The 25,700-nt window shown below is 40.7% G+C and overlaps 1 protein-coding gene across 2 annotated transcripts in view; it reads left to right on the top strand.

Moving 5' to 3' along the window:
- PHEX (phosphate regulating endopeptidase homolog, X-linked) overlaps nt 1–25,700 on the top strand; it is a 172,791-nt gene that overhangs the window by 118,008 nt on the left and 29,083 nt on the right. For both annotated transcript variants that reach the window (XM_019529177.1, XM_019529178.1), the window contains 3 exons: nt 3,440–3,517; nt 10,566–10,669; nt 21,804–21,862. In XM_019529177.1, coding sequence (XP_019384722.1) covers nt 3,440–3,517; nt 10,566–10,669; nt 21,804–21,862 — 241 coding nt within the window. The remainder of the gene's footprint in view (nt 1–3,439; nt 3,518–10,565; nt 10,670–21,803; nt 21,863–25,700) is intronic.

Here is a 25,700-nt window from a genome sequence, read left to right as displayed (position 1 = left end):
GTCCTCCCTCCAAGACCATCAGGGAGGCTTGAGTGCTGCTGGGGTGTCATCGTTGGACATTGCCAGCAGGCCTGAGCCACAGCTGGTAGCGGTGAGAGACACTGGTGGTGAGGGTCGCACCCTCTTCCTTTTTTTGTCTCTTCTCTTTTGTTTTTTCTCTTTTATTTTTCTTTTGTCTTTGTTTTTCTTTTTTCTCTCTCCCATCTTCTTTGTCTCCTTTCTCTCCTCTTTCTTTCTCACTCTTTCTCACTCTCATCACAACATGCTTAGCAAATACACAAAAGCAAAGGTAACATATGAAGTTTTATTTTTTGTCACCAGGTTTAGAATTTTTATAAAATCTGGTATATACTGTAAAAAAAAAAAAAAGGCAACATTTATGATTATTAACTATACTAATATGCAGTGTGTCTTGCCATTACCCCCCCCTACCCCCACAACCTCGTTTTGTTTTTCTGGCACGCTGGCACTCCGGCATCTTCCAAGATGGACATTGTGTTTTTTTTTGGCACTCCGGCCAAAAACTGTTGCCTAACCCTGCTTTAGTGCTTTTTCTTGGAAAGCAGTCTGGAAAATGCCATTTTAAAAAAAGATCTAATGTTGTTCAAAACAGGGTAAATTCACTTTTGTTATACACTGAAATAGTCAGCTAATTTTTTGCTTATAACTTTGTTCTGATTGGAGCTTTCATAATTCAGCATAATAGCGGAGTAGTTAATCCACACAGAATCTGTCAAAACCACTATGGATTTATGTAAGTTGCATTATAAATCAGTTTTAAAGGGCAGTTGTTTATCAGCTATTATAAATGATTTTGTTTATTGTGTTGATTTAATCAAAAATGTTAAGGGGCTCAATTATGTAGATGCAACACAAAGGCTGCTTAATTAAGTGATTAAAATGATAACTTTGAAATACATGCAAGACATTTGAGACCAGCTTAACTCATTTAGGCAGCCAACTTAGTGGAAATTAAAACTGATGAGTTTTTCTACTTGCTTCCTTGAGACTGATATAACAAATAGCTTTGGAAACATCTAAAATAAAGAAATCAAATGTTCTAACCCCTTACAAAAGTGCAGCCAGATGGACAAGACAGCATAGTCAGGGTAAAAAATAGATGCTGCTGATTATATGCAATCTCACAGATGAATTGTGGTTCTCCCTTTTTCTCAGGCATTTAAAGTACCTTGAACACCTTCTAAGCCTCATGGAAAACTGAGAAAACATTCTATTGAGAGATAATTTGGCTCATTTCATATTTCCTGTACAGCATTTGTCTTCTATTGTTTTTCTATCACTGGGGCTATTTGCATGACAATGGGATCTTTCTTGCTTAAGAGTTCATCTGCTCCTGCTGCTAATTTCCCACCTGAAGTCGTAATCTTCTGTTTGTGACATCTTAATTAGCCATATAGCAATTAATTGTGATGTCACAAGTGGAAGATTATAATTTTGGGATTGAAGTGAGCTCTAAGAATAGATGAACTCTCAAGAAATAAATGATCTGTTTTCTTGCAAATGTTTTTTATGAAAGGATGGAAAATAATTTGGGGTAAATCTATTAACCCTCCTTCAAGTGATCTAGTTATTGGAATTTCTCTAATTTTTATTATTCTCATTCTTGTCACTTCTTTTATAGGAGGTCCTGGTGCATGGGGGATTAGATTTTGATCTTTCTGGGATGGCAGAAGAAATTTTTTTAGTTCTGGTATTTTGTGGCCTTAATGCTATAAGCAGGATTGTAGCATGGAGTAAATTAGAGGCTGAAATTGGTACGTAGGTGAACTGAGTTGCTTATCCTAGTTATGTTGCTGATGATTTTCACAAGATGCTGTTGCTTTTTTAATATAGGGGGATGGCCACTAGGGTGAAATGACTCCAAGGTGGCAAATGAGTTTTTTCTCCGTTATTTCAAAATTTCCAGTCATCTTGGTTTATAAGGCCTTAGTCTATTAGATTACATATGGGCAATGTGGTATCCACATGGAGGCTGGAAATCAATATGGTACACCATGTGGACTCTTGGGTCTCCTCACATTGAAGAGATTGCTTCGTTGGAGATAAACACAGTTTCTTTCAAAGGCCCAAACAGTTCATTAGAGTTTTCCTTTTTCAGCTTCCATATGGTTTCAGATTTTTGTATTGGAAAGATGCCGTTACTAGAGGGAAAAATTTATGGAAAAGTTTTGTAGTACAAAAAGGTACCTTCCTATAAAACACGGATTTAAAACATTGTACTGTCTCACTTGATCACATTAGTCTAGTCCATGTACTTGTCAGATTTTGTTTGTTTTCTCATCTTCTAGTCTTTTTCTCTCTTTGTGCTTTTTGTCTTAAAAACAAATTGTTTCCATGGCAACTATGGCTGGATGTCCTTTGTGTGGGCAAAGCTTAGTGCCTTCCATGAGTCACTATAAAGTCAGTTTGCATAATTGTTTGCAATTTGTACCATATTTTGTCACATGTAAGTGCTCAAGTCATAGCTTTTATGGTCACATATGGTGTGGGTATGTCCTCGCAAAAACACTAAGGAAAATTTGTATTGTTTAAACAAGTTATTGCTTTTTTATTAAACCAAGGAATTCAGAGCTTGTTATTGGGAGCAAATATTTTAAGAAGTGGATTATGTTAAAATAGAGAAGTGCAAAGAGTTTAGACTCCTCTGAAAGAATGAATCTGGCTCAATAGAGTGGTCAAACGAAATCATGTGCTCCATCAAACAATGTTCACCTCATGCATACTATCATACATTGATTTGTCTTAAAGAAAACAGTGTTAGTTTACACCTGTGAAGGCTCTGACCCTTTCATATTCCTATCCAAATAAATTTGCACAACTGGACTTGAGCAGCTGCTTTATGTAGTTGTGACCATCTTTTAGAGATGCTGTAGAAAATATCATGTGACCATAAGATTATCTCTGCTTGCAGTTCCTTACTGAGATTCAGCTCTTGCTAAGGATCAACTGAGTTCTTGTGTAAACTGGAAGCGGAACCTAGCCCTCAATGAGAGACCTATGGCAGGCCAAGCTGGAGATCTCCACTGAGAAATGCATAGCATCCTCCTTCTCTCCTTCCATACACACCAAAACCCATAAATAAGGCAAAGGACTGCCCTAGAATGGATGCTCAGAGCTGCATTCAGGTTCTCTTTCTCAGGCATGTGTTCAAGGCTGCTCTAAGGGTGGCTACATTCGAAGCATGAAGTGGGAGCAAATAGGCAGGACATGTGTCATGGCAGCACCCCTGGGTGATGTCCGCATGCCCAGTGTCCCACAGTGGAGTTGATTAGTTGTGCCTACTTTTCCAATAACGGGTTGTGGTGAAAACTAGATGATCTCTGAGACAGCAAGAGTACCATGCAGTAGGAATAGTATGAGGAAAGAGATGTACCTTGAAATGATTAAACTTACAAATGCTTTTTCTTTTCCCCCAAAGGCAAGAGCTGTTATGGCAAAAGTGGGATACCCTGAGTTCATAATGAATGACACATATATTATTGAAGATGTCAAAACAGTAAGTGTAACATTTATAGTTTTCTTTTTTTACTGTTATTGCAACCATTCCCTTCAACCATCCAAAATCAAAGCAGGTATTTTAAACAAATGTAGTGGAGCCCCCTCTACATGTTACAGATATTGTGCAATTAACTGGTTAATTGCACAATTACTTGGAGACCAGCTACATGTACAAAGTAGCTATCATCACACAATGAAAAACTCCAACCAGCTATAAAGTTAGACCTAAAAAAATGTGTACTAACTTTATAGCTGGTTGCTATCGGGTTTTCGTTTGCATGTGGAACAGGGTCTCTCTTGCAGCTGGGAGCCACATCAGCTAACAAGGTTCCCAGCTGCAGGGGTGAACCATGCCCAGAATGAAACCTCTGAGCCCTAGGGTTCTTGACAGTTGTGATCCCCAGGGTCCAGGGGTTTCACTCTGGGCATGGTGCACCCCAGATGTGGGATCCTACTTCTTGGCAGTCAGGGGAATCTCAGGATTGTGCTTCCCCTGCACTGACAATAAGGCACAGTGGGGATTGAATGCGCAGTCCCACAGTCACACTTCCTGCCATGCACATGTGGAGATGCAATTGTGTGAACTGCGCATTAGATCCCATCAGCCCTTAGCTTCATGAGTAGATGGGGCCTATAGTTCATTCCTTTCTTTGCATATTCATTCTTTCCTTTGCAGTTTTGCCTCCCCTACATCATACAGAATGTCTGTGGTACAACTATGCATTTGGACCCCTATTTCACCAGTCCCAGTTTAGTGATTTAATAACAAGACCATCCTACTCTGAGAACATGGAGAACTTTAAAAAATACATGCTTCTACTCAGAACTCTACAGGGTTTACCATGTCTGAGGCAGGTCTTAGGAACATGGGACCAAGCCTATCCCACCTATCCAAATATGCTGACACTGGAAGTTTGTCCCTGAGGCTTTTCTGGACTTGTCCCCAGTATTTGCCCACTAAAGGCTTGAAGGCAGGCTCTGGGGACAAATCTGGAGCAGCCTCAGGTGAGCTTCTGGCTCTGAAGTGCAGTGGTGCACACTCAGGGCATGCTCAGCCCAGTTCGGAGGGCTGATTCTAGACCTTTGACTCAGTCTTTGACTCAGTCTAGACAAGCTATAAGGAGTAAAACTCAGGAAGAGCAAAGAAACGGTGGAGAGAGCACCTTTACAATCTGTTTGAATGAGATTGAGGATGAGACTGGAGTAACCTTTCAGGGTTATTTGCTAGCGTAAGAAGTATGACTGGTAAAAGGCATTTGCAAACTGGGCCTAATTTTTTTTTTAAATAGATAATTGCAGACTCTATACATCCAATTGCCTGCCTTTTTTCTGTATGGCTAATTGTGAAAATTTTGGAAATCTATCAGGAAACTTTTAGCAATATAGATCTTCATGTTTTCAGACACTGCCTTCAGCAATGATAAAGCATCCAGGCTAAGTTCATTGGAAGTAGAACTATGCAAATATATATGTAATAAAGTGCAACATAAATAAAAAATAAACTTCTTCCAAGTATTTGTGACATTCATGAAAATGTGGCTAAAGCAAACTTTTTAAAAGCAGCAGTGGCCCTGCTTTAATACTGAAATAGTTTTTTATAATGATACCTGTTGAACTATATGTTTTTGCATGTTTCCAGCAGGTCAATAGTAATATCATCAATAGTTTTTATAAACGTAAAATGTTCAGGTATGAAAACTCACAATAAATGATACAGCAATTATTCTTCATGATAATTTTCTAAGCACACACAGGTTCACATAGCTGTAGTTTGATTCAAGTGCTCATGTGCATCTCTCTCTAATTCAGAATAAAGTATATCACCTAAAATTACACAAAATGGTTTAATTACAACTTTTATTTTAAGTACCAATATAAAGAGGGGACTCTAGTGATTGACCTAGCATGATGATTTTTGAAGAAAATAAATATTTGTGCTCTAGCAATTGCTTTGAGGTACTGATTTATTCATATGAACATGTAATTATGTAGTAATGACCTCAATTTGTTGATGGTACAGTCTGGGTGTAAACCACTGATCTACAGGTGAAATCCCCTCTATCCAATTATCAATCATCTGAACTGCCCAAGATAAGCAATCCTGTTTTTTTCTTCTCTTTACAACTGTTGTGATAAAACATTCATTAGTCCTCAAAGGGTATACTTTGAAAAATAAATAGCTGATGTCAAATATTAAAACTCCCAAGGAAGAACACTGTTTGCTCACAGACTTCTCATGTTTAAATGCATGTTTTGGCTTAGCTTGTACTCATCAGTTTTCAGACTCATTAATTCTTTGTGTGTGCCTCAGGCTCAGATTAAATGTAGTTCTGTCCTTTCCTAGAAGAAAATAATATTAAAAAATTCGAAGCCCCTCATTTTACAAACGGTTTGAGAATTTGGTTTCCTTCCAAAAAGAAAATTTTACAAACATTATTATATTTAAAAGATCCAGTACTGTTTAGTGAACGGCGCAGCAGGTATTTGAAACAAAACTCATCATGAAATAAGTCTTAGAATTAAAAATGCTGTAGGACAATGGCTATGACTTCCTCTATTCCTGTATTACACATCCCATCACACTGGAGCTTTGAGGTTAACTGAGACCCATGTGCTCTATTATACTGAAAGTAGGAGTAGTAAGTAATTATAATTATACATGTGAATGAAATACAGGTATTTGGATGTGGAGTGTTTGCAAGTCTGCTTTAGCAATGCAATGTTTGCAAAATGAGTAGGAAACCATGAAACAATGGGAAAGTAGTTTTAAATTTGGTCAGCCAGGACATAGTCATGGTGGTTAAAAGGAGTGGTGACTACTGCTACCTTGGGTAGGCTTAAAGGCCTACATTTTTAAAGCAATTGGTGATAGTTGGGTATTTATGGAAACTGGTCTCCTAAATATTTTTACAAATCTGACTAGAGAGAATAGCCGGCCTGATTTTTCAAAAGTGCAGAACACTAGAGATCTCACTGAAGATGCTGGCAGCAGTAAATGTCCATACTTCTGATAACCAGGCCAGACATAGTCAGTGTAAGTAATGAATAGACATTTTGAAATGTCTTCTGTATCCCTGAATTTCATTTCAGAAGTTATCAGGACTGTATTTGGATCTTTTGTCTGCATTTTCAAATTGCTGTACCCATGTCCTGTTGTAAACATTTGCAAAAGATAATAGGAAATTGTTGCCGAGTTCTTAACAGGGCTGTCGTTTACCTATGATGCTATTAAGTAGTTCATTTGGTTAACATGAAGTAGGTTCTTGAGTATTAACTGACACAGCAAAATGCCATTGGGTGCATTTACATGTGAAATGAGTGTGACACAATAAACTCTGGCACGGTTTGCACCACAATGTATTGCTCCTGGGTGTAGCATTTATGGGTGTGCCGAGGACCACAGCTCATTGAACCAGGGTGGCACAGCCTGAGCTGGTAGGGAGCCTCGGGTCAGCCTGCCAGCCCAGGGCTGCTCTGACCTGGCTCAACGTAATAAAGAGGGGCTGGCTGGGGCATGAGGGTACTCCAGTGTGGGGAAGCTGAATGGCAGCCCCCCACACTGTAGCACCCTCGTGCTCCAGCCTGCCCCATTATGGTCTACACATGCATTGCAGTGGAGTCAATAACTCTGCCAAGGATAGTACATGTATTGGGCCGTACCAGCCTATGACAGAGCTAAGTAATTTACTCCAGCCTAATAGCTCAGCAAGTGTGGATGGAGATGCTTCACTGTAGAGCTAATTAAGCAGCTCCACTGTAAGCATCTCATGTAGATGCCCCCATTGGGTATGATATATTTTTATTTCATAGTAGTTGTACCTGTCTTATAAACAGCAGTGATAGGCATGTGATAAATTGCAGATCTTTGTGAAAAACAGCAATATTTTATCAAGCAGTTTTGATTGCCTTACCTACCCTCTGCTGTTCTTTTCTTTTCCCCAGAGGTTGATTCTAATGTGTCTAGCTATTCTAAACTTTGCATGGCTTGATATAGCAATTGGATTTTTTTAAAAAGGAATATTTCCTTTTTTCCATCAGTTGTGAAAAATTTCCTGCTAATTACACAGTTCCAAAACCCAACACAAATATTCTGTAATCCTCATCCAGTGTATCACAACTAGGAAGGACCAGAAAAGAAAGCTTTCTATGATGGGGAATTGGAGAGTTTCACTTTTTAGCTTTCATGTGGGATAGTTTTCATTTGCCTTTAATCTCAGAAGGTCCTAAAATGTCAGATTGAAGTTGTAAATAAGGCTGGCTGGAAAATTAAAACATTTTTTACTAGCCCCCCTTAATCTGCATAAAATTTGTCCTGTGATTTTATTAGAAAACTGTGAATTTGGATTTGGTTATGATATTTTATGTATTGGTGTTAAATCATTTCCAGAAACTTTCAAGGTTCTCGTTGGGCTTACCCCTGCCACTCCTCATCTAACCAAGCCTATAGGCATGTGCCGAATTAGTGAGGCTGCTTTAGGATCATCCCCAGTGGCTGCTCTGAAGCACACTGGAGAGATAGCTCTTGAGAGTGACTTCAGAAGTCTGCTCCAAACAACCTCACTGATGAACTTCGAGATTTGGAGTGGGCTTCTGGTTGGTTGGGGAAAGGGTGTTTGGGCCTATCCTTGCCAAGACATGTTACTGCTGTAGTGTAATCAAGCCCATTGTAAATTTTGTCCCGAACACCTAGAATAATACAAACTGGGTCCAATATAATTTTAAACAATAATTTTTAAAACTAAAGTATTTGCATTTTTTTTGTAACATTTGTGGCAAAAGTATGTCATCCTGAATCCATTTGATAAAACTATAATATTATATCACACTCCTGTGTATTTTTATAGCTACATATATAACTCTATCACTGATAGATCAAGATACTATATTTACTTGAATACAAGATGAGGTCCCCTTCAGTTAGTATGGGGAAAAAGGCTCTCATCTTATAAATTCTCACTGAATTTATTGCATTCAAGAAATTCTCACTGAATACATTGTCTAGCATTAAACTACAGTACTGCCAAAAGGAACATGTCCTCAGCAATAGAACCCATCTAACAAGCTGATTAAATGCAGCCAACACTGAGTATTGCCCATGTTGGACCAAAAGAATAAGTTGTTATAACCCATATGAATAAGACATATGATAGTGCCCATCAAATGCAGCCCGCTCACTACTGACTCTTTTTCAGGTTATGGTGAGCCACAGCACTGCATACTCAGAATCCCTCTGTCAGCCGCCCCTCTCAGCCTGGTGCATAGGATTGATTTGTGTGGCCTTGCCCTCCATGAGCTGAAGCCTGACTGGTTTGCCCTGTGCCTCACCTGCACATACATTTTTGGACTTATAACAAGAACACCCAGTTCCAGTCATAAGTGGGCCCTACTTAGCACATAGCTCCTTTGTGGGGGTTATCTGGAGTATATACATATACTGAGGAGTGCTGAGCTGTGGGGTCATCATAGAGGGCAGGGTCATACTAATCATATGTGTCAGGCTGAGAGAGGGAGTGACAGAGGAATTGTGAATGAACTGTATGCAAGGTCATGGCTCACCATAGCTTGAAATGTCGGTGGCTCTGGTGGGGCTAGTCCAGTGAACTACATGTTAAATCATGAGACTTTTGGCTTTTGGATAATACCATGCATAGTTTGTTACATATAAGTACAGTAAAATCCTTATTATCCAGCAGTTGGGAAACTGGAACACTTTATTAACCAGATTTTCCGTCTGGCTGGGGGTTGGGCATTGGGGAAGTGCGAAAGCTTGCACACAGCATCCATGGCCACCCACCACCCTGTGCTACAGCTGCTTTGCGTGTGGCTGCTGACACCTCCCTCCCCACCCCCCCACTCCATGTCCGGCCAAAAACCACTGGCTCAGGTAACTGGCATTTTTGGATACCCGGCACCCTGCATTCCCCACTTGTGCTGGATAACAGGGATTTTACTATAGATGTCAGAAGTGCTCCTTAAATGTAGGTTTATGAGGTATTTGTGCCACAATTTGTGTAAATTCTGAAGGAACCGAGTCTATGGTTACTACATGCAAATTGCTACATCCGTGTTTAATTTCAAGGTTGTTGTTTTTCAAATTTGTTTTTTGTTTCCACATGCTCAGGAAGAGCAGGATATGACAGGAAGGGGAAGGGGAAGAGACTATCAGGGAAAAGAGTTGGGGGGGGAAGCAGAGAGCAAAGGGCTGTTTAATCCCCTCATTTTATTTTCCTTGCTCCAGCAATTGGAGGGGGATAAATTCAAGGCAAACCTCCAATAATTAGATTCTATACCGGGAAAATGGTAACAAATGTATACATTTTTCATATTTAGAATCTAATTATTGGGGGTTATCTTATAATCAGGCTTATCTTCTGTTCAATTAAATATGGTATATATCTGATCTTCAAAAGTAAAGCACCCTAATTCTTGCATACTTGTGAATGTGGTCCTATCTTTTGAATTACTTATTTGGGTATAAATTTGGGATACGCTTGAATTATTTGTAATATAGTAGCATGTGAGGTGAGGCCTACTCAGAATATCAAGGACCCATCATGCTAGTTGCTGTACAAATGCATTGTAAGAGATGGTATGTTCCCAAGCAGTGTACAGTATAACTGGTTAAGATGGACAAAAATTGCTTGTTTCAGTTTTACAGGTGAAGTGCTAGGTAGGCTCGTTTAGCTTCTGAGACAGGGTGGGACCCAGATCTCCTAAAACTGTCTGCAGTGTCTTTACTGGGAAACTATCCTGCTTCCCAAAGCAGGGTGCAGGTACTGAGTATCCTTCTCTTCGGGGCTGATCATGACCTTTTATCTGAAGCAAGATTTCTCAAGTATTTTTCTGCGCAGAGATTCTTGGGCAGCTGTGTGCAATGGTGTGAATTTTTTCCTAGCTCTTGCAGTGTGAATAATGCCACTACCTTAACAATTACAGCTAAAAACTATGTGGTTGTCATGTTAATGTCAAAGATCCTTTAAAAAAAATTATATCCTCTCTATATCTGTTGGTCATGTTTCAGCAATGGTTATGATTTATTTATACAGATGAAATTTTCAGAAAATGACTATTTTGGCAATGTACTACAGACCCGCAAGTACACAGCCCAGTCTGACTTCTATTGGCTTAGAAAAGAAGTCCCAAAAACTGAGTGAGTAAACAAATGTGTATATATAGCACACGTGTATGTTGGAAAAATACTACAAAAGAAGAAAAATCAACTAAGCAGAAATGCATATAAACGTTTCTATGCTTAAAATCTTTTGTAAAAGTTTGGGGTGGTGATGATTTAGCAGACACTATTCATGTGCATAGAGCTTAAAGTTTGAATTTAATGAAAAATGGTAATGGAATTTCAATTAAAATTGGATTATTTCTTTTTGTCACAGTAAGAATTTGGAATGACACAGCAGGGAATTTTATGCAATACATTTTCTATGAATAGAATTGCTATTAAGAGATAATTAGTAATTACTATTAGCAGACAACATTATTAGTTACCTGCTGCTGATAGTAGTGACGTGGAATAAAAGAGAACTAATTTAATTTAACGTTTTAAAATTTATTTAAAAAAAAGCCATGAGGACATACAGAATGCCGGAACACATGCAAGTAATCAGTTCTCTTTTCTTACTGGTGGGTAATCAAATCCTTATAATGCTAATTAAAACATAAACAGAAATCAGATGTCTAATCATGTTATTTAAAATGAGCCCTTGTACATAAAAATACATATTTAAATTAAGCACCTCGGCATCACTGTGCTGATCTTATCTCTCTATAAACTCTGATATCCTTACACACAGTGGTTTGTATTTTATTTCCTGGGTGGTTTTCTTGACTTCAGTGAATCTACTCTATGGGTAAGGCATTATATTTCTTCCTACAGTAGTAAGAATGTGGCCCTCTATTTTTTAAACATAATAAGGGCTTTTAGCAGCTTAACTTCAGTGGCAATATTCACAGCTAAAATCTCATGCACGTGCTATTTTAAAATTGCAAGGGTTAATCCTGAAATGATAATTTCGAAGACTCTGCGATATCCTTGGATTCCACAGCTAGATCATAATAATATATTCGCTTTGTCCAATATGAGCTCCCATAGAGCAGTGAAATAATATTTGCTTTCTTATAGAAATGGAGATAAACATTTTTTATCTTTCATTCTCTTGAAAGAATTTTTAGTTGCACTAATGTGGACTGAATAAGTTCTTAGCATGATGGAAAATTTCAACTAGAAGGAAATTAATTGGGATATAATCTCTGAAATGTATACCTTTAGGGCCATACTCTGAGAGCTGTCACATCACTGGGATGCTTAAAAAATAAGGAATTGTTCAGCAGGAGACTGAATAATTTCTCTCTTATCCTATTTTTTTCTCTCCGTTCATTCAAAGATTTCCTGAAGGCAGCTTCTCTATCACCTTATTCATGCCCTAGTCTAGTAGATCAGTTCTCTTCTGACTTTGTCTTGCAAGCAATATTAAAAACCAGATTTAAGAAAAGATATATAGAAATCTAATGGCCACATAGAGTGAGATTGTAGGTCTTCCTGGGCATGTCTATATGCATGTTTATATGTGCCCCCAGGGTTGCAGCAAGTTGAGCCAGGTCAGAGCAGCCCTGGCTGGCAGCCTGCCTGCTTGTGGGGGGAGGTAAGGGGTGGTTTGGGGGGGGTGGTCAGCCTGCCACCTTGAGGATGCTCCAACCTGACTCAGTGTGCTGCAGAGATGCTAGCTGGTGCACGAGGGTGCTCCAGTGCCAGACTAGCCAGTAGGCAGACCCTGCACTGAAGCATCCTCATGCCCCAGCCAGTCAGCTCCCATGGAATGCTCCATCCACCCCACCATCTCAGCGTTCACGAGCTGCGTTGGGTACCTCGAGGTACATAGAAAAAATATATAAATCTGTGTCTATGGCTGAATCGCTGATTCTCTGAATCAGAATCAAATCTTCAGATTCAGATCTGGCTGAATCGGGACAGTGATCCAAATCAGCTAATCGAATCATGAATCAGGCTGAATCCAAATCGAATACTGCCTGCTTTGCACACCCCTATGATGCACAGAGGGAGCTGGAGTTAGAACATGACCGTCTTTTTTCACTGAAAGTTGGCATTGTGACAAACATAGGTGTCCCTCCAAAAACTGGGGAAACGATTGAAAGAATTTTCAAAATTCCCCCTCTCCCTTAGTTTTTACAGCTGACTCTAGTTTTAATAAGAGAAAATACCAGGGATGTATAGAGGAACAGCTTGCAATTAGGATGGATGAGGCACTGGAATCCATGCATGACATAAGTACTGGTGTTAGTGGCGTAGTTCAAGCAAGGGGGCTATTAGAGCAGCGGACAAGGAAAAAGATGCTAACCACAGTCAGTTGAGCTGATTAGGACAAAGGGAAGGGAAAGCTGGGGCAGGTTAAAGCAGTCCAGCTGAAAGAGGATGAAAGATGGGAGTTTTTAAAAGATTTGTCATCTGTCTCTAGGACCATACACACACCTATTTTTTTTAACCCAAATTTGGATGTCCAGAGGCCAATTACCTGGTTATCTCAATGACTGGATATATCTTTTGTAGCCTTCACTGCAAATTTATAAGCAGTGTCTGTGAAATTTGTTTCTTTTTCCACAGGACACAATCTGACACTAAAATTAATATGTTCATACCTCTTTGTTTGGCACTTGTTTAATATTAATCCTCCTCCTCTGAAACCTGGACATCTTCGCTAAGATTTTTTAAGTCTGGCAAAATATTTCATCATGTTCAAATGAATTCAGATGCTGGGGAGTTGCTGACAGTCTTGTTGGGAGACTGGGAGAGACAGACTGTAAACAAGAATGACCAAAAAAGCAATAAAAACTCTAAGTACCAGGAAGCCATTTGTATCTGTTGAGCTTTCCTTGTCCCTTTTTGTTTTATTTCCCCTTTTTTTGAGGGTTCCTTGATCCCTGCCCCATTGCTGGATGTAATCTCTAGTGCTCTGTGATTTTCCCAGTTTTCCTTTATAGGTGTTACTGGGAATCAAGGTTCCAAGGTTTCCACTGTGCTTTTTGATGGCTGCAGCTCAGGAAGGTCATACCTGCATGCACTCCAGCCGCATGAAAATCAGTGAGCAGGCTGCCTGAGACATACTAAGTTATTTGCTCCATAGTCCTGTAGGTAGGCTAGGCTGTCCAGTCAAAGGGAAGGCTTAAGAAGCCACTTGCGGCTTTTTTCCCATTCTATGAACATCATTTTAAGTGGTGATATAGTGGGGCTTGTGTGTCTGGTATTGCCACAGCTTTCACAGGCCTCCCCTATTCCTGTACCCAGGGAGAAAGAACATGTAACCTGTTCAAGGATTCTTAATGCCTGGTGACTTATTATTACAAAATAAAGTGCATTATTAATAAGTGAAATGAGGAAATATTGTTTTTTAAGATAATCTGCCATTTTACTAATTTCTTTTATGTCCTCTTCTTGCAGGAGAAGGCTTCATAGTACTGTATTTCAGTTTCAAGCACCATTAATGACCCTATACTGCCTTTTATTTTGAACCAGTTTTAGTGAACTGTGAATTCATGCATTTGTAGACTTTTTTTTACAAATGATCTTTGCTATTTTATTTTTCGCTACTTCGGATTAAGAGAATCAAGCCCATGTACACCTGAATGGGTGTATGGCTCTAACGTCCTTTCAAAAACTCGTCTTAGTAAAAAATAGTTTTAGCTTTATATTTTTTGCAATTCCCTTCACTCCTTTCTCTCCCCCTGGTCTTCCAATCCTCTCTTTTCACATTGTCAGAGCAGCATGTTTACTCCAGATGGTAGAAGGGCTGATGCCACAATAATGGCATCTCAATAATAATAATAACAGGGAAATATGAACACCTACATCCTCTAAAGTCACTGTTAATGCTTTCATATCAGCTAGAAGAGGTTGCCCTTTCTCATTTCTGATAGAAATTGCTTCTTTACAGACAGTAAGTCTACAGTTCTATGCTCAGTGCTTTTCTGATTGCATGTGATGCTGCAGGACATTGCTATGCTACAAAAGGGACATGATTTCTTTACATGTAAATAACATGATGAAACCACTAATTAAAATTGTAACTAAAAGATGTTAGGACATTTACAGGAAATTTTGATGCTATGTTCTTTCTTCTATTTTTATGGTTAGATATTATTTCACAGGAAGTATAGAAAAATCAAGTATGGTTTTAAAATTTTGGAAGAATCTAGAATATATGTCCAAATAGAGAAGGAGCAACAGTAGTTTCTTCACTTTAAATTGAATACACAAACATAATTTTTTCTTCATAAAGTCTTTAGGTGTGATTATTTCCCTTTTTAGTGAAATAAGATAAAATCTGATCTCATTGAAAGGGCACAAGATATTCAGAATAAGGTTGAGTTTAATTTTAAAACAATGCAATTTCAGTGATTTAACTATAGATGCTGCTTTTTAATATGCACATTACTGTGGTACCCAAGTGCCATGTATAAATCTATGACCTACACTATTGTTGTCAGTAAAGTACTTTCATTCTCCCTTACTCCCTGGATACAGCTAATGTTTCTATCTAGTTAAAAAATGTTTCACTGAGAAATTATTCAAGGTCATTCTTCAACCCTCATTAAATATGGGACGCTTGCAAGAAATTGGTTTTGCATAAGTTTTTGGCTCATTCTGATCTCAGAATATTCTGTTCATTACCCCAAAACATTTTGCCATGGGCTCTGTCCTCACTGAGAAAGAAATTGTTTCCAAAATAGCCAGACCCCATACTAAGTCTTCATGGTTATTATAAGGAATGTGAAGTGGATCCAGACTGAACTGGCAGCCAGTTAAATGTTCATTCTTTCTTGTAGGCTGCTCAGTGTTGCATAAATTCACATTTCTATCAGCCTTTGAAGATGGACATTTAGGCAGAATGAGATACAGTAATCTGATTTTGAAGTTAGAACTACATGGCATATAGCTCAGCACCAACAATGGGACTAAATGATGTATTTCCACTCTTTTAACTTCTTTGTTTCAGTATTCCCCAAGTGTTTGACTCTAACTCATTGGCTTGAATTGACAGCACTTGGGGGTTCCAAAGTTATCTCCAATTCAAATACAAGCCAGGCCCTTCCATGGTGAGAAAAAGTTAGGTACACTCAGTGAAGCGTGGTTGCTTCCAAATGACTGCACCACATCATTCAGAATAGTTAATCTTGTTAATAGTTATTGTGAATCAATGTGAAACTGAAAAATTTTCAATCCTAGTAAATGTTTCCTTTTCTTGACCCTTCTTCACCATAAGCATGAACCTTCATCTGACTTTCTTTATCTTCCTAATTTAATATGCTGTTTCATCACATTATTACAAAGAACACTCTTGGGGGCTGGAGGGGAGTCTTCAGTTTCTCCAAAATAAACTCAGCAGGGAGCATTATCTTGGCAATTAGAGTCTACAGAATGATGGATGGGTAAGAGATGCATATGACTTCATCCTCTGATGTTTTAATTGATTAATTCTCTGGTTCCCACAGTGTAAAATAGACTGCACAACTTTAAACATCAAGTGTGAGAAGAGAGGCAGATAAATGTATCGATTAAGGGAAGCACACTACCATTTTAAGATACCATCCTTTATTGCACAATTTAACTAAGAATTGCAATTGGCAGCGAAAGCACATTAAGAATATAACTCACCGGATAACTAATTCAGAGGCTGATGCTATTTTAAAACAGTTATGGTATACTTCAGTGATACCGGCAGCATGCATTTTCCAGGTTCTCAGTAAGTGCTCTCTTACTCTTTCTATCCCATTTTCTTCATATGTGCCATTGTGCCGCTCTCAACTCTGTTCTCACCCAGTGCAACCTCTTAAATCCATTCTTAATGCAGATATTTAACAGATCCCAACCCAGTCTCTTCTTCCCCTGACCTACAGGCTATCCAGTTTTGGCAGAGCCATATCTAGGCATGAAGTGGCTGCTTGCTTCCAGTATCGAAGCACTGCAGACCTCCTTTATTAGAGGGTACTTAATAGTGCTGTGTGAAGCTTCAGTTGCTGATTCAATTTGGCAGAGATTTAGCCTGATTTGGTGGCTGAATTTCCGAATCCGAATTGAATCAGGAGACCCTTTAATCTCTCCAAATGGAATTGGAACCCTCTGAATCGATTTGGAAGGATGGAGAAGGATTCAACGATTCGGACATAGACACAGCTTTAAATGTTTTTTCTACATATCCCAAGGTACCAGGTGGCTTGTGAATACTGAGATGCTGGGATGGATGGAGCATCCCACAGGAGTGCAAGGGGATCCCCAGTGTGCTCAGCAGCAGACCCAGAAGTGGACCAGAAGCACTGTTGCTTCTGGATTAGGATTCGGCCAAATTGAATTTGATGGGGGGCCCCCTCTGCATCTCCCTAACTCAGCAACTGGTGCCTCCTGGGTCTGGGGGGGCACCCAGGGTCCCCCATGGCTGATCACCAAGCTGGGGAGGTGTGGGAGGGCCCCCCAGTGTGCTTGGTGGTGGACCCAGAAGTGGACCAGAACTACTTTTGGTCCACTTCTGAATTTACTGCTGAGCACACGGGGGCCCTCTCCCCCATGCTCCTGTGGGACACTTCATCTGCTCCAGCATTGCAGCATTCATGAGCTGCACCTGGTACCTCGAGGTATATAGAAAAAACATGTAAAGCTGATTCTCTGAATAAGCACTGAATCTTCAGATTTGGCCAAATCATATCAGGGATAGCAATTTGAATCAATGAATTGAATCACTGTTCCTGATTCGGGCTGAGTCCAAATCAAATCCGGCCCGTTTTGCACACCCCTAGTACTTTCAGCATATTGCCTGCTTGAGTTTATAAGAGTTTGTTCACATCATATGAGGCACGGGGAAAGGAGCATGGGACTTGAATGAGCCTTCTGGGCTATCAAATCCAGTTATAGTCTCAGGTAACCATTTGGTGGTCTTATGGCAGGAAGCCAATTATTTTGGAAATGAATAAAGTGGTCTCCTGAATTTGGGTTTAAAAGCATAGATGCACTCCAAGCAAAAGTGCGTCTATGGATGCCACAGCTGTTGTCGCCAGTTTGGCCATTGCCACAGCCCCTGCTGTCCAGAGTGCAGAACTGGGTGATTATTATGTCACTGCTGTGAACCTCTGTAAAGGCACCTACTATTGTTACTAGTCCAAAACCTAACTTCCGGATGGTTATCCATATGAGGGCTTAAGGAACAGGCATGCATAATGTACTACAAAAAACCTCTCTAAAACTTTACTTTTAAATTCCACCTTTCTAAAGAGGAATGAAAATGCTTAATATAGAGTCGTTGTAAAGGCATTCACTGAAATGTATCTTTCAAGATTTTTTTAATCTCCTGGGTATTGCATAAGGCCCACAGACCACCAATTGGACAGCCCTGGCAGCTGGTGACAGCCCTGTTGGTTTAGAAGTATCAACATGAAGAATAACAAGGAAAGATCAGTATGAATTGAAAATCCTTATTTGCAAGCTAATACATTATTTTGAGTTTATTATCAACTATGTTTTTGTTAATAAGTGACTTTAGAGGGACAATGTAGGATAATACTTGTAGAGCAGCTTTTTTACATCCTGTCTTGAGTGGGGGCCTGGATTGGATGACCTTGTGAGGCCTCTCCCAGCCCTGCTTTCCTATGATTCCTGTGAATAGCATTAATTAACCAGTGTAAAGAACAGTCCATATATGTAACAAGTATCTTGACTCGAGTCAGTAATGGTTTCACTTAATGATCCAAGACTATGATATGGGCCTGTTGAGAGGCCAGATGCACCCTGGGAAGGGGGTTGAGTGCACAGGGGCTCAGTGAGAGGCCAGGTCAGCTTGGAGAGTGAGGGTCTGAGTACACAAGGGCCTAGTGAGGAGCCAGGCAAGCCCTGGAAGACAGGCTGGGAGTTAGTGGGCCTGTTGAGGAGCTAGGCAAGCCCTGAGGCTAGGGACAGACATTCAAAAAGCCCTCCCTTCCACAGCATGGAGCTGAGGGGGGCATGGCCAGGCTCCCACAGGTGCTCTGATTAGCCCAGTGGGGAATTGATAACAGTGTTGATCACCCAATTAAGAAAACAATGGAGGGACACTACCAGCTACTTGTTGATTCTGCCTGTTGGTTCAGCACAACCGTAGCCAGCATGTAGTCTGCTAGCTAATACACAGACACCTCCTCAGCAAAGCAGATGGGAGGGGGGGAATTCCTTCTTAGCAGGGAGTGGTGAGAGGAGAGGGGAAGCAGCCCACAGTCTCTGGAGCTCCAGCCAGAGTGGAGGGGAGGAGCCAGCCCTGCTGTGGAGCCCAGAGAACATTCCAGGATGCTGGGGGAGTCTGGTTTATCTTAAACCAGGAAGGGGTCTGAGACAGACATTGCATAAACTCATTTGAGCCAAATCGGGTAAGTCTGATACTACATTCAATTAGGTTTATCTCAAACCAGTTTCAACCATTCTTAAATTGGTTTATGTGCACAGAACATCTGTTCTGTTACAGGTTTAAATCAGCTTCTGATCACTTAAACACGTTTATGTGTATGATGTCTGTCCGTAGCCTGAGAGAAGGGGTGGATGTGTGAGAGACCTAGGGAAGGACCTGTGTGAACCCAGTGAGTCTGGCAGAGTACCAGGGCCTATTGAGGGATCAGCCCAGAGAAGGAAAGGGGGCTGTGGTAAGAAAGATCTATTAGGGAATCTGGGTAAGCCCAGAGAAGGGATAATCTATGAAGGGGCCCAAGAGGGAAGACCCACAGAAAAGAGAAGGCTGGCTGCTTTGGGAGCTGACTTTGGATACCTCAAATGGTCCAAGCTGGGGCCCAAGTCCAGGAAGAGCCAAAGGGTGAAATAGCCCACTGGGAGCCTGGAGTCTCAATTGGCCCGGAGGCAGGGCTAAGAGAGGCCAAAGGTCCCTGTGAGGGGGCCACAGCCAAGAGGGAGGGGTCAAGCAGTGGGCAGCCGAGGATGATGATGACTGGTGCTTGGGTGTCTGAGGAGGAGGGATCAAGGACAAGGGTCCGAGAGTGAGCTGGGGACCAGAGATGGAGGATTCAGAATGGAGATGAAGCCAAGGCCAGGGGCCTGGTGGTTAGCAGCCCAGGAGGGGTATAGGACATCTAGGGGAACCCCAGAGAGGGACAAAGAAGATCAGGCAGGCCAGGAGACTGGTCCTGGGTATGACCTAAAACTGCACTGTACTGGAGTTGGTTGGAGTGGTGAGGTGGCATCCATGAAATGCCTTACATGGGCCACACCAGGGAAATGTGACAATGGGGTGCTGGAAGGCCTCAGCTCCCACTGCCTTGTGCATTACCCTGTGAAGGGGGAGCATACCTTGACAGAAAAGCACTTGGTAAGGAAGACCATGTGGACCACAGGGGTCCAGAGGCCCAGGGAGGGGGCAGGCAAGACCAGGACTACGTGGGTCCAGAGGCCCAGTGAGAGGGGCCTATGGATCATAGTGAGGCCCAGCAAGAATGATAAGATCAGAGGGGTCCAGTGGCCCAGCAAGGGGCCGGGAATAGAGTGCAGGACCAGATGGGTGTAAGGGCTTGGAGGGTGTCTGGGAAAACTAAAAGGGTCCAGGACAAGGGACCAAAAGGAGCTGGCAGCCTAGAGAGGGGCCAGAGAGAGAGACCGAGGGGTCTGGTAGCCCAGGGAGTGGTTGCACGAGACTGAGGAGTCTGAAGGCCCAGAGAGAGGCTGGAGGAGAGACCAAAGAGTCTGGCAGTCTGAGTGGGAGCCAAGGGAGAGATTGAGTGGGGCCAAGAGAGGCCGAGGGTCAGAAGGCCCAGTTAGGAGTTGTTTCAGCACTAGGTTGAACATCAATAAGGATGCCATTTGCAAGGCATGGGACATGGTGTAGAGGTATGGAACCATGTGATAGGCCCAGAAGGTCATTACCACAAGTCAGGTGGTCATTATAGTAAGATCAGGGCAGCCTCCCACACATTATATATCTATTCACATCAAGCCATGGCAGGAGAGAGAGACTGCCCTTAGTATTTCAAAATTTTTTGGGGTACCTTGTGACACTGGCAGTCAATGATCGTGGGTCCCAGCCCCGGGACTGTACTTGGACTGGTCCCAGAGCCCTGACATTCAGCCAGCATCAGGCTGCATGGTGAGGACCCTGCCATATTTCAATTTAAAATGCAATGAAAACCAGCCACAAAATAATTGCATGTGGTTTTGCATTTTGTGATGCCATTAATTGCCTGAACAGGTGGCTGGGTTACAATTTGAGATGCTTGTTAATCGCATCCTAAGTGTAATGTGTGCCAGGGGCCCAGTGATAAAAAGCAAAGCAGCAGCCTACCAAATGGGAAGTAGTTTCTTACTTCTGTTCCCAAATGGGACATGTCTGTACAGTAGCATAACTAGAAATGTGTGAATAGACCACCTGTTAAGGCACTGATTTAGGGGGCACCAGAATGGTGGCTTCTTGGGAGCCCCTGTGGCAGCAGCTGCAACAGGTGTGCAGGGAGCTCTGCTACAATTCAGGGAGCCCATGCCTCCCTTGTGTTCTCTTTCCCAGGGCACTTTCAGCCATATCACTGAAATTATCCAAAGTAACATGACTAGGCATCCTGCCAAAAGTTGTAGCAATGGCTTTTGTACTGCAAAACAGCAAATCCTGGTATCAATGTGCCTGAGCATTTCCCATATAACCTGCCTACAGGCAAAACCCAGAAGTATGCCCTTGAGACTGCTCAGGCCTTGCCCCTGCACATGGGCCCCTTAGTGCTAGGACTTGTCTTTGTCCTCGTGCAGACAAGCTCAAAGAAGCCAAAAACTGAACAGGCTTATCTGTTCATTCCTATGTACTCATTCCTCTGGTTTCTTCTACAGGTAGCTTCTCCATGAGTCTGTTATAGCACTGATAAGTGTGAAGAGAAGTTTGCACTGCTTCTGTCTGTATTGCTTTTGTCTTGTATAAATAAAGGACTTCTGTCTCCAAGGCTGGCATTGAGTGGCAGCTTTACAAACTCTAAAATCATTTTTAAAAGAACACAAAATACAATAAGTGCTAGCCAGTGTGGCCTTGTCCTAATCTGCTAAGCACTTTTTGACTATGTTCATTTAAAATAATGTCAATAGACAATAGATTTAAATGATAGCAAATGTGGAATGGGAGAATAATTAACTTTTTATGCAACTAATGGTTTTTAATTTCTTGGTGCCGTTTAATTGAGTTAGCCTTTTATCTTTGTTCATTCCATTCATAAGCTCTGAGCACTGACAACCAATATATTTTCTTTTACTACTGTTTGTACAGGTGGTTTACCAGTCCTACTACTGTCAATGCTTTCTATAGTGCATCTACCAACCAGATCAGTGAGTACCTGACCTTTATGCCTTCCTTATGTATTGGAAAGATATATGTTTTAAGGTTGTATATTCTCACGTGACTCCCCTAGGAGTTATGCCACTTTACAATCTGAAAATCTTCCCTAAGAGGTATCTACTTGGCCATGTACAAATCAAGATATCTTAAGTTACTTTTGGAAATATGAACAGTGATTCATTCCATAATCTTTTAATAATACAGCATATTGGTGCCAAAAACAGGTACAAAGGAATCAGTAAAGCTACATTTCAATCTCCATCACATATGCAAAGCTCCTTTGATGTCCATGGGCATAAACAATATTTTCAAGAGCTACATTTGGCCTTCAATCTCAGCTGTGTGACATTCTCATCTCATAATCATAGCACAACAGGCCTCTGGCATTAACTTCAGTGCTCCAGTTATTTTTAAGACATTCTGGCTAGCTGGCCTGTTCGTACCACTTTCTGGTTTCAAGGTGCTGTGAGATATGGCTGAAATTTTCAAAGCTGTCTAGGAGGGTTGGGTGTCCAATTTTCTTTCATTATGATGGGGATTTTGAATTCAGATCTTGTAAGAAGCTTTGGCAATATTCAGTCTGTATTTCTAAGACAGGATGGATGATTGTGTTCTTTTATTTCCCAGCTGTGAGAGTTCATTCCCTTTCCCCTTCTGTGGCTGCAGGCTTTGCATACAGCTGGGGTACCATAACACAGCCGTCAAAGATTGCTAGTTGGCTCCCCCACCATTTTTCTAAGTCGCTCCTTATTATGCAGTGGAGTAATTCTTAAGAATAATGTAATGAAAACAGCACAGTGGAGATAGAGAGGAAGTATGTCTTGTGTTTAAAGACGGGACTTAGCAGTCACACATGCTGGGTCTCAGCTCTTTTGAATAGCTTGTGCCTCTGGGGAAGTCACTTAACTTCTCTGTGCTGGAATGTACTCATTTGTAAAATGGGTGCAATTATTAGGCAATTCCTTGTCTTAAAATTAGTCTTAGAAGTAGATTGTTTCACTTTTAATAAAAGACCACTCCCATTAAACAACTGCTTTTTTTCTGGTCCCTTGAATAGTCATTTAAGATACCATTTCACTGAACTGATTAATTCCCTAAACCACGTAAGTCTATTTAAGCAGAAACCTCCCCAGTTTTGTCAAATGCTTAGTATGAATAATATTAAAGTTTAGTCAACAGAGAATGAGAGCTGTTGCTGTTACCTATGCTTTAATATTGAATCCTTTCACATTTCAGCATCATTCAGCTCTCCCAGCTGCTCTGACACAGCACATTAGAGAAGGCTAAAATGAGAGGCTAGACTTACTGATGTTGAATTTCACACTCACTGTGCCTAACTATATCACGAAGCTGGGAGCTGTCAAATGTAACCAATCAGTCATGGGTATAGAAGCAATTGTATTTTATATCATAAGTACTGACCTTCGTGTACTGCTTGTGTTTGACCTTGAAATTTGGCTAGTATTGCTCACTGTTTTTTTAAGGCTGTTCTCAGGAACTACATGGCTCTCTTTGAGCAAGTTTATATTTAGCGTGGCATTTGCTACTGCACAGGAGTGGGATGCAAGTGTAAACATGCCTTGTAAATTATGTGGGCAAAGAAGTTAGCAAAGAAAGATGCAGAACAAACATGATATTTACATTGAAACTAGCCCCTTTTTAGATGCCAGAGGTATTTGCTGAAATCAGGAGGGTGGCCCTCAGTATTTCATATGACTCTCGGACCTCTGCTTTAAGAACTCTTTCCTATTAGTTGAGATGGTATTCACAATTTAAATATACCTGAGGTGGTCATATGCAACCTTTCAGTGCCCTTCATTCACAAAGGCTAGCAGACTACCTCTTAAGGCTATGTTTTCAGTAGCTGTCTCATGAATGCTTGAGGGGTTGGAGAAATAATGCAGAAATTGTGGCTATGGCCTATTCTCCTTAGATACTGTTGGGCTGGTATTCTTTTTACTTTTAATTAAGGGTTTACCAACTGGCATATTTGTAAACTGATTTTTAAGTAAAGAATAGAGATTGTTATGGTCCTAGATACACAACACGCAAACAGCAGTAATGCACATGAGGTTTATATCCTAATAGAAATTATATTTGTCTGGAGGCAACAGATGATCAGCTTTCCGAAGGTTACTGCTGCAGCAGGTACTACTTATAGTGCCTTGCCACTCCAAGTCTTGGGAGATGGTAATTGTTTGCACTGAACAGAGGACCACTCCTGAATAGAAGCAGACATTTGACAATGATATGTTGCAACTTATATCAGTACAACTTTTACTTTCCCCAGGGTAACACTAGTACAGTGCTTCTCAACTTTTTTAGATTCAAGGCAACCTCTCCATAAGTTTTCTGAATTTAGTGGCACTCTGGTTGAAAACCATGGTGATGGAGGAACACAGAGAAAATTTTTTTTTTCTTGCAGTCTTGATTTCCAGTGAGTTGTGTCTCTTAAATTAAAATAAAAGCTCTTAAAATGATTTTTTAAGAAAGGGATTTTTATGTAAAAACTGCTTTTAAAATGAATAGTGCAGAGAGAGCTTGGGGAGCACTGATCCCTCTTCTCAGCTTCTCTTACAAATCAGAGATTCTGGTGCTACTTGTGTTGGGCCAGGCAAGTTCAGAGTACAGCACAGCTCTGCAAGACAATCTCTGACACAGTCCAGGCTAACCTCCTTCGGCAGGGGGAGCAGTTGTCACTGTGCTGATAGGAACATTCTTGGTCAAAGGCACCAGAACTGCAGTCAGGGACTGAAGGCATTTTGTGGTAATGGTGGCAGCAGTGCTGGTATCACAGCAGCTCTGGCAGGTTCCTGGGGCAACCTTTTTGAGAACCTCTGCTCTAATAAGTTACACTGGGGTAAGGCTTTGTGTTATGTGCCTAGGCTGTATGGGAAACAAATGTTATATTTCCATCAGAAATCCAAGATCATCCAATCAGGAGGCAGAGATATAAAAGGCAATCAATCAAAGTAACTAACTGTAGCAACCTGATTTTTAAGTTACAAAACTTGCTTGCAAGGAATTTAGAGACAAAGCATCTGTCTGCTTTGAATCATGGGTATTGAATAGTAGCTATGCTCAGTTTAGTTCTGTTTTGGATGAAGAAGAAATCTTTAGACTTTTTTTTTGTTTAGACAAGAAATCTTTGGATCTGCAACATGTCTTCCAAGCATACCCATGCCTCTCCAGCATTCTCTCACCCGTCACAGACATCTCTGTTCCAGTAAGGGGTATAACACTGATGGCCAAATCTTCTACTTTGAGCATTTGGTAGTTCTCCTCACCATATTTCCTGCCCCTCACAGCACAATGCTTGTTCCCATTTAGGGATTCAAAGTATGATCTGCAGCCCTGATATTTCCAACCAACTTTAAACAATATCATGTGTTCAAGGAAGCACCAAAAATTCCAGAAAAGCAAATTCTGAATGTTTTTAATTTTACCTTGATTATTACTCTACTGAGTACTAATGCAAAAAGAAAGAATGTCATCTACTTCAACACCAAATCTCCATTAGTAGAAAGAAGAAACATAATGATTTTAAAATGGAATAGTTAAATTTGGGAGGCTACAACATCTGCACTAGGATAAAATGGGTGACAATCTTTTGTCTATCTATTACCAATTTTTAGGTTTAAAATGTGGGTCCACACTATGAAATTGGCAAGACAGGTACAGACTTTATGGACGTGCATTAGAGATCTGCTTAATACAATTCTGAACAACACGCATGTATATTTAGGATCTCCATTTTATCTGTCTCACACTTGTCTACATACCAGATTAACAATCCATTCAAAAACTATTCTCAGGAAGTCATTTCAA

The sequence above is a fragment of the Crocodylus porosus genome, unplaced genomic scaffold (assembly GCF_001723895.1).
Source record: "Crocodylus porosus isolate Cpor-Errol unplaced genomic scaffold, CroPor_comp1, whole genome shotgun sequence".
Taxonomy (NCBI): Eukaryota; Metazoa; Chordata; order Crocodylia; family Crocodylidae; genus Crocodylus; species Crocodylus porosus.
Note: the sequence above shows the minus strand (reverse complement) of the source record. Positions and strands in the feature narration are given on the sequence as shown.